Source organism: Motacilla alba, chromosome 1, assembly GCF_015832195.1.
Source record: "Motacilla alba alba isolate MOTALB_02 chromosome 1, Motacilla_alba_V1.0_pri, whole genome shotgun sequence".
NCBI classification, from domain to species: domain Eukaryota; kingdom Metazoa; phylum Chordata; class Aves; order Passeriformes; family Motacillidae; genus Motacilla; species Motacilla alba.
In genome coordinates, this window is record NC_052016.1 from 64,058,142 (window position 1) to 64,072,321 (window position 14,180).

Genomic DNA, 14,180 nt, shown 5'->3' on the forward strand with positions numbered 1-14,180 from the left:
ACCCTGCTGGATGCATGGGTCAAATACAAAGAAGCGTTTAGGTTTTTCTGGTGTAGATGCAGAATTCGAGAGTGGGTGCAGTTGTGTGTGGCTTTCTGGAGGAAAGAGAAGCAATTCTAGGGTCAGACATCTAATTTAAAACTTAGAGAATATGGATACAGTTGGTGAAATTTTTCCTTCTTGCAGTCCTTGGTCAAGGGCAGTTTGCAGGGTACTGAGAAGGACTTGTACTCTTAATAAAATTAAATACTTTATGCATATTTTGCATTTTAAGTTTGGCTGCCAGAATGAAGTCCAAGATTCAGAGTTTATGCTCTGGAGCTCCACCAAGTTGTTTTGGAAAAGCAATCCCTAATGTCTATGTGCTGTTGGGGAGCTGTCTGGCACTAGACAGATGGAAATGGTGATTGTATGGGTGTGCAGGAGCTGCAGGCTCTTGTGAAGTGCAGACTGCAGACAGGTGGCTGTGTCCAGTTTGGATGTACACCACCATCTTTCCATATTCATACAGAAAGAATAGTGGTGTGGCGTCCTCCATATTTCTTTTTGAAACTTGGTTTGAAGTGCAGAAGATGGGAGGGTAGGAGGAGATAAACACAGGTCAGAAGATACTTCAGCCTTTGGTTATGGCATAAACTGGAAGGAGAGAGCATTGGGTACATCTGCTAACTCTTAGGATGGGTAAAGGGCTGTAGTTGGTTAAAATACATGAATAGTGAAAGCAGGCATGAAAACATCTGTCTTGCTGTTATATTTAGACCATCCTTATTGGAACATCAGTAATCTAAATTTATTAAAAGCATACCTGAGTGATGGGTATCTAGTCTCTGACAGGAGGACTTGGCAGTGTTAGGTTTTACAGTTGGACTCAATGATTTTAAAGGTCTTTTCCAACCTAAATGATCCTATGATGCTTGTGATATCAAGGGATAGAAAACTCACTGTTTTTATGAGCTAATGTTCTTACTCTTCTAAAAAAGAGGCTTTAATTCATCATTAGGCAAATATTAAGTAGTTGTACTCTAATATGAAGAAGTAAAACAAAAGTCTAATAGCCCCTTAAACCTAGTGTTTTCTCTATTTGAATGTATTTTTTCACTCAAGTCACATCTCAGTCCTCCCAAGGATTTAAAGGATCCTTTCAAGTACCTTGACATGTTTCAGTCTATCAGTATAAGTAAATTCCCCCAGCCTCGGAATCAGTTTAATGTTTCTGTTCTACCTGCATCAATTTATTGACAGCTTGTTTTAACATGCAGAGTTCTTCAGAAATAGGGCTGAAAAACAGGTTTGGGCAAGTCAGGAGCCTATCTGAGTGGCAGCAGTGCTACCCTGTGACTCCAACATTCACTTACAAATATTTTTGTTTGTAGTTGTCATGATTGCTTGTACCTGAGCTGCTGATTTATGTGACTGTCCACCTGGTCAGGGCCTCTATCAGTTGGTAGTAGCTGGGAACAGTCAGAGAGGAATTCCCCTGCTCTGTACCTTGTGTGGGAGGAGGCATGCCACCCGGGATGGGAGGTTGCCTAGTGTGGGTTTTAGAAAAGATCCTTCTGTCCTCTGTGCTTGCTGGACAGCAGTGGTTCCTGGGCTCTGTCAGTGGAGCTGGAAGAGGGAATTTAAATTCTATGTTGCAGTAGGGATTTTCTCTCCCTCCCATATATTGAGAGTAGTGTGGCATCTCATTATGTTGATGCTGTAGAAGAGTGGCTACTGGGCTAACACCATGTGTAAGGATGAGGAAACAATTCCTGGGAGCTGTTTTGGACTCCATGCATTTCTAACTGCATTACTCAGACTTCTGATACTACAGTTACTTTGGTTTAGTTTTTGTGGGGATTGGGTTTTGTTTTGAATTGTTTTAAGTCACAGAGGTTCAGGGTGTCATTATAATGATAGTGGTTTCTGGAGGATGAAGTAATTGTTTTTCAGAAGCGTTAGGTGCCTGACGTAGTATATACACGAGCCTTGGACCTTATATATACAAAAGACCCTTGGACATCTAATTTAATAGTTTAGGTGGCTATCCACCAAAAAAACATGCATCAGCAGTTTTAGGGAGAGGTCAGGAATGCTTCATAAACAGGGTGCCCCTTGTCAATGTAGCTGTCACTGCATAAAGGCGATTACCCAGATACTGATTAGGTATGAAATGATAGGCTGCAATCTTTCCTTTGCAAGTTGTGTATTAAAAGATAAAGAGAACAAACATCTTCTGCTGTTTGTAGAATGTCTGGCTGAAGGGCAGCTAAATGTCAGTAGTGTGTGCCCTGCATGGCCACCATGGATTCAGCTGTCTCGAGGTGCTTGCTGCCTTTAAGCTACTAGAAGATGCTGTCCTGTGGAAAATTAGAGCTTCTTACTGCCTGAGGTTCCTTTACAGGATCAGCAGAGTACTGAGGAAGGCTGGATCCCATTTAAAGGAGAACCAGGACTTCAGGATATACAGCTTTTTGTAGATGACCTGGACCCATGCCAACTGTTTGCAGTCTCTGGCCTAGAAGGTGCTCCAGGGACATGTTCAAAATATGCTGAGCCAGCACACCTGTGTTCTGTTCTCTTTGGTTTGCAGAGTGGCAGAGTTTCAAGAATGAAGTGTGGTGCTAAAGTAGGTAATACACCCCTAAAAAGCCACAAGGCAGTCAGGTCAAATTGTAATTTTGATCAATCTGTTCTTAAGTAATTTTTAAGTTTTGAAGCAAGCACACCTCATTTCATAGTCTCACCTACTTCCCCAGGTATCTTGTATTCTATTTCACATCAGTATCACTTGACAATTTATTCCTGCAGCAAGGAGGGTGTAAATGGAGAATACTCTGTTGGGATTTCTGTGATTGTGAGTCAGCAGGATTTGTGTCTCTTAAATCACTGGATTAAGAAGCCTGAGAGTGCTTTCCCACTCCAGAGTTTAGCTGTACCTGTTTCTCAATGCTGTACTGAGTTTGAAGCATGGGCATTCATCAAATTCCTCTCATATGCTTGTTTTTACAGATGGGGGAAGGTACAGGTTAGTCAGGAAATTATCCCACAAATGCTCAACTCAGTGGCTGTTAAAGGAAAGTAAGATTTTGGGGTACACTGCACTGTGCGGTAAATCAGGTCATATTCTTATTTGTTTGTGGAGATTCTCCCCATGCTTCCTGAATAGTAATGGAGATACATGGAGCTTGATTTCTGGAAATTAAAATTTCCATTCAGGTAGAAAAACACCTTTAAATAGGCTACAGTAAATTCAGCCTGTTAAAGAACAGTTCTTCTTGGGTGGTACAGAAGGTCTTGAATTTTTCCTATATTTTCTTAGGAAGTCACCAAATTATGATAAACTGTGAGTTGTGGCATTACTAGAGCAGAGTATTTTGACCACTCAGAGATTAGGAAATACGGCGTTTGAAATTTGTGTAACATGCATGCATTGGAGCCAGGGGAGTTAATCCTAAAGTCATCTACCTACTTGTACATTGATACTGCTGATACTTGTGAAGCCATTTAAGTGATTGCAGAGACTGAAACTGTGGGAGTGTAAATGGGCAACTGGATAGAGGTCTATTGTCTTAACATACTTGCTGAAGAAGAAAAGTGGCACTGAACTCTGAGCTTATTGTCTTTATTTTTCTACGCGTGTAAACAAGTTGCAGTGTTGGGAGTTTATTATTATTTAACAGAATGACCTTAAAATGGTTCTGCACAGCAGGGTGGTTACGAGGGATCTGCCACCACAAAAGCTGAGAAGTGGCCGATTTTCCTCCTCGTTCACGGCAGATCGGATTCCACATCCCGGGTGCTCCTTTCCCACACTGAGGACTTATATTTTGTTTCTGTATTTTCATCAGCTGTTCTTAATAATTTATGTAAAAGCTGGGGTAGGGAACTTCATTCCCGGCTTCCTGAAGACCATAGCACAACTCTAGTTAATTGCAGAGGTTTTGGCTTTTTTCCTAGCAGCCCTGAGTTGGCTTCTAGTGTGATAGGCTTCTGTAGGAAACACAGCCTTAATTTCAAATGTCACACCAAAAAATGGCCATCAAAGGGCAAATGATATTCAGTGGAAAGTGTAGACCAGCTGTTAGTGCTATATAAATATTTTTTTAATAAGCATGACTAAATTATTAGATTTTCAAGATTTTCAATATAATTTCAAGGGTAACAATTAGAAACAGGGGAGCAGGTGGGAAAAGAGGACAGAATGGATTAAGGAGTTTAAAAAAGGCATAATGGGTGTAAACTTTACAAGCAGCAGGGGACAGGGAAAATGAAGAGCCTTAAGATCCTCCATCTCTCCCTTCCACAATTAGCAGTACTCGGTGAGACACAGTTTTCCCATTTCATGAGACCTGGTGTGGCTTTCCTGCAGCCTTTAGGAAACAGAAAACAATACAAGTTCAAAAATAATAGAAGATGATCCTTCTTAGTTACAGGTTAATTTGGCTGGTTTTTAATTTGATTACTAAACCCACTGTGTACTATTGAAGGTAAGCTTGGGTGGGTGGGTGTCAGCCATTTTCTTGTAGTCCCTCCTGGGCTATTTGTCCCCTGGGTCAGAGATGCTCTTTAATACAGAGAATTTCATCTTTCCAAATGCTTGTCCTGTCAGTGTGCCAAAATACTCCCTATACTTGCCATGTTTGTCATGTTAAGTGTTACTTAAAATGCTCCAGTGACTCTTTCCTTCCCTCTTTATTTAATTTTGGAGTATGTAGTTGAAAAATCTGTTGTACTGTTAGAAGAAGTGTGTTTAAATATTTGAGTAAGTGGTTTTTACTTCAGGGTGTTCTTGCCTTTGAGAAAAGCATTTACACATGAAAGGTACACAGAAGACTAGGGAGTTGAACACTCTTTCTATGCATTAAATCTTAAATTATTGAAGCCAAATTTCACTTAAAGGAAAAATAATTTGGGTTATGAAACTTAAAGGTTGTCACATTTTATCACTCTTCTGTATATGCTGCATTATGACACTAAACTTCTTTCCCACATCGATCCTGGCGACAATGTCAGCATGCAGTGTGACATTGTGTGGAGCTTTCTGGAGGAAAGAAAATATTCCTGGCTCAGATGTCTCACTTGAAACTTTCAGGATGCTAACGTGTTGGTGAATTCTTTCCTTTGCAGTCCTTGGTCAGGGGCACTTCGTGGGATGTTGAGGAGGAGGGCTTTCACCTGTAGTAAAGTCAAATATTTCACACCTACTCATTCAAAGGTTTCTGAAATCAGGAAAGCCTGTGATTCCCAAACTGCATGTTACTGCAAATGCATAACTTCTTTAAAGTGGAGTAACATCTGGATGTAATTTCAGGTTTTGAGTTATGATAGACCTCAGCTGGCTCTGGGAGGGGACTTAGAAACTCGTTGGCTATGTACAGAGCACAGACCTTCATCTCAACTGCATTGCTAGATGGTTATCTATGGATGATCTCAGGAAAGGGGATGCCCTACATCTCTCTCCAAGCATCAAAATTGCTTTAAGATGGCTCATATTTCCCTGCAGAGTTCTCTCTGATGGGTAACAAGTGGATCATCTCTTTGTTTGGCTGTATCCAGATACTTGATTATAGACAGTATGTTTTGTTTTGTCAGCATTAAAATTGGTAGAATCATTATAATTCTCATTAAAAATAACTAGGATTGACTTGGTAATTAGTTGCCTGTCAAAGAGAAAGAGGATATCCTCAGAGGAACCAGTGAGAACCTCTCCTTGTTATTCTTTTGATCTTACATGGTTATCTTCTTGCTTTAAATGCAGCCTTCTCTCTCTTGTGCAGAGCTCACAGCGTGATACTTCTGTGTATGCACTGGGATCAGAGATACAGTCAGGTTATTTCCAGAGCCCCAGCAGGGTGTGTGTATTCTTTCCACTAAATATTTATTTAGATATGCTTGCACATCTGGAAAAAAAGAAAAAAAAAAGTATCTACAAATACAGCACTTCATTTCACTGGCATATTGCATAGCTTTCCCTTTTATCTGTTTTTCCTGGAACGAACCCAAATTTCTAGCAAACAAATAAACTAAATTATAGATGCAAATAAGATTACTATGGGGGAGGAAAAGCTCACATTTAGGAAAACTGAGAGTACTGTCTTGTAGAAAGAGCTTTTTCAATTTAGCAGAAGCACATAAATTGAAATAGTATAATTCAATCTAGAAATAAAATACATGTCTTTTGGAGCTGAGCAATAAGTTCTTAGTGGCTTGGTTTTTTAAATCAAGATCTTAACTTAAGGTTTGGAGCTGGAAAAGGAAGTTGGCTGAGATTTTGTGATCTTTATTTAGGCTATCTGAAGATGGGCTTGTGTGGGTGGGGTTATTTTGTTTGGTTGGGGTTTTTTTTGGTCCTTAGTTAAAAACATTTATGATTTACTGTGGGAAAGAAAGTTCGTTGGACAGCTTCTCCAGTTATGTACCTTTACTGAGATGAAGAAAAAAAATCATGGTCTCTTGAAATAAATAAACTTTTAGTCCTTGATGTCAAGTACAGCCAGAGCTTTCTCTCTCAGTTATTAGCTTGGCACAATTTTGCATAAGTTGGATGCTGGGAGGGTTGCTGTCAGTACACAAAGAATTTTGAATCTATGAATTTTAAGGCAGAATAGTACTCTGCCATTTAGTCTCCATTTTTAGATGCCAAGTGGAATGCACAGGCAGATGTCAGGTAGAATCTAATTACTGTAGCCTTTTCTTGAGCAAATAGCAGATTTTATTTTTAACCTCTTCAATACTTGCATTCTGCAGCTGAAAGCTGTAGTTGAAGTTCACAAGATCTGAGCCTGTCTGAGCGTAAGATGAAAGTGTGCTGTGACAGCAATTGCTGTTTTTCTAATATGGTTTCTGGTGTGGCATCTTTGTAACATCATCAAAAGATGAGATTTATTTTATGTTCAGAAGATGCTTATCGAGGGCTTTTAATGTTGTCATCTGAAGGGAGCATGCACTGACAAGGTACTTAAAAGATAAATGTTTTAACTTAAAGAACTTTTTAACACGCATGGAGAAATATGACAAACCAGACTTGCATAGAGACAAAGCGATTCTGTGCTGTAGTTTACCTCATTATGTGCTTAAGATGAAAAGCACTTCCTTCAAGTGCTTAGCATGAATAAATTGAGACAAGAGGAAATTATTTAGTGGGAGGAACAGTGTTTAAGAGCTGAAATATTACAAAAGGTGACACGTGCTAAAAAGTTTTTGACTACTGTTTGTATGTTCAATTTAAGAAGTCAGTTTACTTGAGGATCAAAGCTGCTGGTGAGCTACTCGTTTTCTGTATTGTCTCTACCCTGCTGATTTCTCAGGAGCCCATCTCGAGTCTTTTTCTGTTACTTTATGCAGTTTGTGAACACCTGGGGTGCTCTGTAGATACGCAGGCTTCCAAAGCATGTGCTAACAAAATGAATTTGTCCAACCCACTGCAGACCTAGAGTGCCTTAACCAAACTGAGGAATTCTGCGGCCTTTTTCACCTCTACTCCCAGGAATTAAGGCCTTTCCAGGAGTCGAATATCATGTATTATCTGTTAATGAGGTATTAAAAGAGGTGGTTATAATGTTTTGAGTAACACAGTAATAATCTTGACGCCCTTCTAGAGGAAAACTGAGTTTGGAGAACTTTCTTCCTTAAATCTTCCATATATGTTCTTATTTTATACATGAGACATATGTTAAAAAACAACAGCAAAACCCCAGTCCTTAGAGTTCAGTGTCTGTCCTTGTCAGGCAGATGATGGGGTGTTGGACTGAGAACATCAGAGACAGTGGTGCTGTCCCCTCCTCCCAAAAAAAATTCACCCCAGTTTTGGAGAGTAAAGAAATTTATATAATGGATATTTTAAATTTCCTCGATGATCCACTTTCTCAGCCATAAAGGGACACTTACGGTTTGCTTTGTTGTAGAGTGGGCAAAGCAGAACACGCATATTAATATGCAGTCCTACTTACGCAGCTGACAGCTTTCTGTTGAATCACAACTCTGCTTGTAGGCATCTAAAAATAAATGACAGATTTTGTAAAAGCCCACTGAAGTTAATGGAAGATGGTTAATGAATTTAGTGGGAATTTGATTTAGGATCATATGTGTTATCTCTTCTTTGTGAAGATTAATATAGATTAAAGATGGCAGTGTTGTTAATTTAGTTTGAGAATGGTATAATTTTTCTGTTGTAAACGGAATAATGGCATTTGATAATTATCAGTCATTATGGCAGAACTAACAACCATCTTGGAATGAATCCATGGCTTTATTTCACATGTATGAATGAAACCTACATGTACATTTCTGCATGCATGAATGAAGTAACAATTGTCCGCTGTCTGGCCTGCAACAGCAAAGCAGGAGTTTTCAGGATAGGTCCGTCCAGGCCTATGAGTTTGCTATCTTCAAGTTCTTTTATAAGAGCCTGATTAGCAGCGATAGGACTTAGCTGTTCTTGCACCTACTCTGCCCTTTTTCTGATAAAGAACTACAAGGCGCAGAGGTGGTCCCAGAGCTTTTGTCCAGCTGCGGTTTTGTTAATTGTGCTGAGTAACTGCCACTGGGAGGAGTCATTTGAGACATTACTGATTTTGAAGTCCATCCTGTCATAAAACATGAATTTAGATCGAGTCAAGGACAGGAGTTGATACAGATTCCAGTAGAGATGACGTGCTTTTGGCAGTGCCTGTCCAAGGGCTCAGCTGATCGCTGGTGTGTAGTGAGTAACCTGTGCGGAGAAAGTGCAGCGGGGAGGTGCCCGTGCGGCACGTGGGTCCTGGGGCTTGTCCCTCGGGGGGCAGCTGGAGCCTGATGCACGTGTGCAAATGCATTGCTTCAGTTTACTGGCTGTCACGAGTTTGCAAGTCAGTACAGGGAAGGGTTTTTCTAAAACACTTCCTTTCATTTTCAGTCTGTTAGCTGCTGTCCTGTGCGAATTCCTCACATATCTAAAGGGTGGGATGAGAGCTGTGCCCCTGTGGGATGATGAATCTGGTAGCAGGAAAGTGGCCGTGAGGAATCATTATTCTTAAATGTCACCTCCCTGTGAACAGGATTAGTTTGTACTACTCTGCTGGCATTACTGAATGAAAGAATAGTAGCCTAGGACAACATAAATAAACTAAGAAGGATGATGCAGATACGCAAATGCTAAATTTAGCCTTAAGATGATTATTCTGTGCCTCCTGGCTTTCCTGCTTCTCTGGGAGCAGCACCTGTGATGTATGCAATTTGCAGCTCTTGGAGAGGTTTGCTTAGAGAATGGAAGAGGTTTTTGACTTTTTTTTTTTTTTTTTTTGCGCCTTTAAGTAATGTAACACGTGCTGAGAGTGCAGGTCTAGAAAAGAGTGGTTTCAGAGGTTGGTTATTTCTTCTTGTTTCTTGTGACAGTATTTCATGGTGGTCCAGTTCAGCCTTGGGTCTCTCTCTAAGCCATTACTGGTAGAGAAGATCACATGGACGGGCACTGAATTTAGTTGCTGTGTTCCATGACACATGAGAGCATAGCATAACATTTGCTGAGAAAAACACCACAGTTAGGTGGGGGAAGGATCTTATCCTAAATTATTAATGCATGTGCTGCAACTTTTAAGACTTAAGTGCCTTATGGTGCAACCTAAAAATAAGTGAATAGGCATTTTCCCTGTTACTGTAGAATAATATCAGGCGGCTTGCTAGAAATCCACCGGTTTCTGCCGTACGTACTTTTGTAGACGATCTCTGGCTGAATATTTTTTTCATAAATGGCTTTATGGGCTCGTAAGCTGTGTGTAAGGGATGAAGGGGGCTCGTAGCTGTCTGAAGGAGTTTTATCTGCAGTGTCTGGGTATCCTGCTTTTCCTGCTCGGCATGGGCGAAGCGAGCAGAGCTGCCGGGTAGGGGCTCGGCTCTGCGGGGCTGAAATGTGCGGATTGCGGGCCGAGGCGGAGGAGCGGCTCCCTGGATGAGCCGTGGAGGCGGCGCCGGGACTTTCCCGCTGCCGCGCGCCGATAGGTGGCGGTGTCGGCGCGGCCACGGGCGGCCCCTCGGCGCGTCCCGCGCTCCCGCCGCGCCGTGCGGGGTTTCCCCGCCGCTCCTCGGGCCCGCTAATTATTATTATTTTCTCTTTCTTTTTTTTTTTAACCCTTTAAATTTTTTTTTTTTTAAATTTTTCTGATGTTAAATCCCCCTGCGTTGGTGCGGGTAGGGGCCGGCAGTGCGAGCGGCCCCGCGCGTGCCGGGGCTCGCGGAGGCGGCGGGACCGAGCCTTCCCCCCACCCCCCCCCACCCCCCCCCCCCCGCGCGTGCGGGGCCGCTCCGCGTGGGCGCCGCCGGCCCGGGCCGCGCGCGGCGGGGGGGGGGGGGGGGCGCGCTAATGAGATGCGCGGGGCGGGGCGGGGCCCGGGCGGCGCAGCCAATGGGAGGCGGCGCCGGCGCATAAATGATGGGGGGGGCCGGGATGCCCAGGTTTTGTGCTGCGCGGCGGAGCGCTGACCCCGCTCGGAGCCGGCCGAGCGCAGCCCCGCAGGGTCCCACAGGCTCCGGGCCCCGCCTCGCCCGGCGCAGCGGCCCCGCACGCACACACGCCTTCGAGAGCAGCGAGACCTGATTTTTTTTTTTTCCCGGGGAGCGTTTCTGGCCGCGGTTGCATGAATGCCCAATGTTGTAGACCGGTGGCAATGGATCTAGGAGTTTATCAACTAAGACACTTCTCGATTTCGTTCTTATCGTCATTGCTGGGCACCGACACCTCGTCTCTGAGGCTCGACAGTAGGTAAATAAGTGTTGTGTCCGAGCGGCTCTGCCGGCGCGGCGGTAGCGGGGCAGGTGAGCTCCGGGCTGGCTCCTTTGTCCGGGGGAGCCGCAGCGGCGGCACCGGCGCCCGCCTCTCCCCCCGGAGGTGCTGCCCTCCCCGGCGCCCAGCGCTTCTGTCGCAGCCTGCGATTGAGCTCCATCTTTGTGGTCCGTCGAGGGGCCAGAATGTCGGGATATTTGGTCGGGGCTGCGGGCGGGGGGGCTCGGCGCGGCTTTACAGGTTGCTTTGCTGCATTAGAGCATCCTGGTGAAGCGACGGCAGGGCAGCGTGAGGATGACTTTCTCAGCTAACTGGCTACCAATGCTCGCCTCTCTTGTCTCTTAAATAATTCAGCCGCCGCTAATGTTGTATGTTTTTTCTCTTTCTTTCTCTCTTGCAGCTCCTCTGGTGCAAGCGTAGTAGCTATCGACAACAAAATCGAGCAAGCGATGGTACGTACCGATGGGGCACAAAACCTTGTTCGTGCTTGAAGCGGTAAACAATATGGGGATAGAGCGGCGATAGCCGTGCTGGGACGCGTTTCGGTAGCGGAGCCGGGGACGCAAGGGAAGGCACGGCGTCGGTTTCGGGAGCTTTTTTTTGTTGTTTTTATTTTTAATTGATCAAAGGCTTCCCGCGGGGAGGAATGCGCACGTTTGTGTATTGATGCCGGGGAGGGAATGACGGCATTGCTCTTGGCCACTGCCTTCCTAAACGATTGATCCCGGCTCCATGCGGCGGCGGAGGGGCGCTGCTGCGCAGAAAGCGGAGCCTGTTTGTGGGGTTTTACACTTCCAAAGACAGGATGTTTTGGGGTACTTTTCATTTTATCTTTTTAACTCCCCCCGCAAGCGCAGGCGAGCGCAAGCCCAGGGAGCGCATCCCCCGCGGGCTGCAGCCGGGGCATCCCCCGCCGCTGCGCCCTTCTCCCCGCGGCGGCACGGGCGCTGCGGTGCCCGGAGCCGGCGGCTTCACCTCGGGGGCCGCCGCGGCCGCTGCCCCGGCCCCCGCTCGGCGCGGAGCCGGGGGCCCGGCCGCCCTTTGTTACTGGAGCGGTGCCTGGAGCCGCTCTCCCGGGAGCCTCTCCGGCTGTTGCTAGGCAAACTCCGAGCCTTTAACTCCCGGCTATAAATAACTCGGTCGCCCATTGGCCGCGCCGCGCTCTGACGTCACCCGCGGCCGCGCGCGGACGGCGGGAGGGAGGGAAATGCGGCAACCTGCGCCCAGAACTGGCTGGAGCCGGCGCGCGCGGGGGCGGGGCCTGTCGCGGGGGCGGGGCCGCGGTGCAGCCCGCGCCGCACGTGAGCGTCGGCGGTGACAGCCCGGCACCACGGCCCGGCACGGCACGGCCGCAGCCGGGACAGCGCTGCCCGGGGCCAGCCGTCACACTGCATAGCGGCATCTGCCGCGTCTCTGGCGGGGCAGGCCGGGCGCTGCGCTGCTTTCCTAACGCACACACTTGTCTTCTGCGTTGCAGGATCTGGTAAAGAGTCACTTGATGTACGCAGTAAGGGAGGAAGTGGAGGTCCTCAAGGAGCAAATCAAAGAGCTGATAGAGAAGAACTCGCAGCTGGAGCAAGAAAACACTCTGCTAAAAACACTTGCCAGCCCAGAGCAGCTTGCCCAGTTCCAAGCACAGCTGCAGACTGGTTCTCCGCCTTCCTCTTCCCAGTCACAAGGGACAACACAGCAGCCTGCTCAGCCGGCATCACAGGGCTCAGGGCCTTCAGCATAGCTCAATATGTCATCGCCGTCATGATTGCTGGCTTCTGGACTGTCCAGAGCGAGGAGGACTAGCGGGAATCCGCCACAGCCACCCTTCATCCATTTCAGTGCACATTGCAACCCAGACTGAGGACTCCATGCCTTGCACACATCAGGAGAGGCTTCTCCCCCTTGTATTACACACTCATGTGTCTCTCTCTTACCTCCCTTACCCCTTTGGCTTGAAGGAGTCTATGTTCTTAGGTTGGTTGAATAAAATAAACTTCTTCCAGAGAATTAGCACAAGTACACTGGGGACTCGAGCAGCTTCTGCAAATGGCCGAGAAACGAAGCTGCATGCCTGATTTTTTTTGGTTTGTTTTTAAATCTTCCACTCATCCAGTGCTACAGCTGATACAAGTGCTTTTCAAACTTGGAAACGTGAAGAAATAGACTGGAGTGAAAAGTGATGGCTCAACCCCTCGTAGTGCATTGGGGTTCCAAAGTGTGGACTGATGCGTAGGATCTAAGAGGAAGAGGGAGAAAGGTAATCTCAGTGTTTAACACTTAATTGTCACCTGAAACCTTAAGTGCAAATATTTGCACCGTTTTCTGAACCAGTGGACAGGTGCATAAAGCTGTATTATATATAGAAAACAGGTAGGTGACAATACAGTTGTTGGGTCATAGGATAATTACCATGAAGGTTATTTGCCTACTGTATATTTGTGTATTTAGTGTAATTACTTTGTAAAATAGAAAACTGTAACTATTTAGGTTGTACAGATTGAAGTTTAGTTGTTTCATTGGCTGATCTGAAGAAGTTTGAAAAGTTTTTTTTTATGCTACATAAATAAGAATGCACCTACGCAACTGTTCAGAATTTGGCAAATTAATGCTGTTTGTGTAACTTCTGAAGTTCCCTGGCTGCTGATTATCTTGAAGTAAATCATTGTTCATTGTAGTTTGGTTCAAGATGGGGAAAACCACTCCAAAAATTATCAAGCTCTGCTAGCAAAGAATTAAAGAAAAAAAAATTGGATTTCCCAGTATGGATTTTTTGCATATGATCTGTATAGTAGTATGCATATGTTTTTGTGCATGTTCTCTACAGTTGTAACACGTCAATGTATTTAACTGTTGCACTTGTCAACTTTCAATAAAGCATACAATGTTGATAAATCACTGTTTGTATAGTGTACTGGTGTTAACCACAGCCACTTCTAAGATGTTGCAATGCAGTTTTACATGGGTGATGAGGTCAGCTCTTTAAAACGGGCAGATACTGAAGTTAAAGGGAGGAGGAGGGAGTAGGGCTTTGACTAAGCAAAATGCTGGGTTTGCTCCAGTCCTATATGTTCAGGACGGTAATGCCACAGATACCCGTTGTATATGACAATATATCAGTTGTTTCCCAGTGGCAAACTGTGCCCTTGCCTGCGCACTGGTCATGCCATGCTGGCGCAGTTCCCACCCTTAACTCGGGGTGACAAAGGCAGTAACCGCTGCAGCTGTCCCACCAGGTCAGCCTGTATCACGGTATTAATTGTGCCTTCTGAAAAATGTGAGAATAATTTCCAGTTTTGTGCACGTAAGTTTGGAAAAAAGGCTTCTTTAGTAATACTGATTAAAAGTGAATCTGAGCTTATGAATTTCTAGGTGAAAGAGTAGTGAAGGTGTGATTGCTACACTGCAACCAGGGGAGCAAAGGAATTTGCAATTTTACAGCAGTGAA

At 45.1% G+C, this 14,180-nt stretch overlaps 1 protein-coding gene across 5 annotated transcripts in view; it reads left to right on the forward strand.

Moving 5' to 3' along the window:
- Nucleotides 1-13,630, forward strand: part of TSC22D1 (TSC22 domain family member 1) — a 91,164-nt gene extending 77,534 nt beyond the window's left edge. For 2 of the 5 annotated variants that reach the window (XM_038152947.1, XM_038153006.1), the window contains 2 exons: nucleotides 11,142-11,193; nucleotides 12,219-13,630. In XM_038152947.1, coding sequence (XP_038008875.1) covers nucleotides 11,142-11,193; nucleotides 12,219-12,476 — 310 coding nt within the window. In that variant the 3' untranslated portion in view covers nucleotides 12,477-13,630. Of the gene's footprint in view, nucleotides 1-10,398; nucleotides 10,721-11,141; nucleotides 11,194-12,218 lie in introns of those variants that run through there. The other 3 variants (XM_038152996.1, XM_038153015.1, XM_038152958.1) reach the window with 3 other exon arrangements.
- Nucleotides 13,631-14,180: the final 550 nt, after the last annotated feature.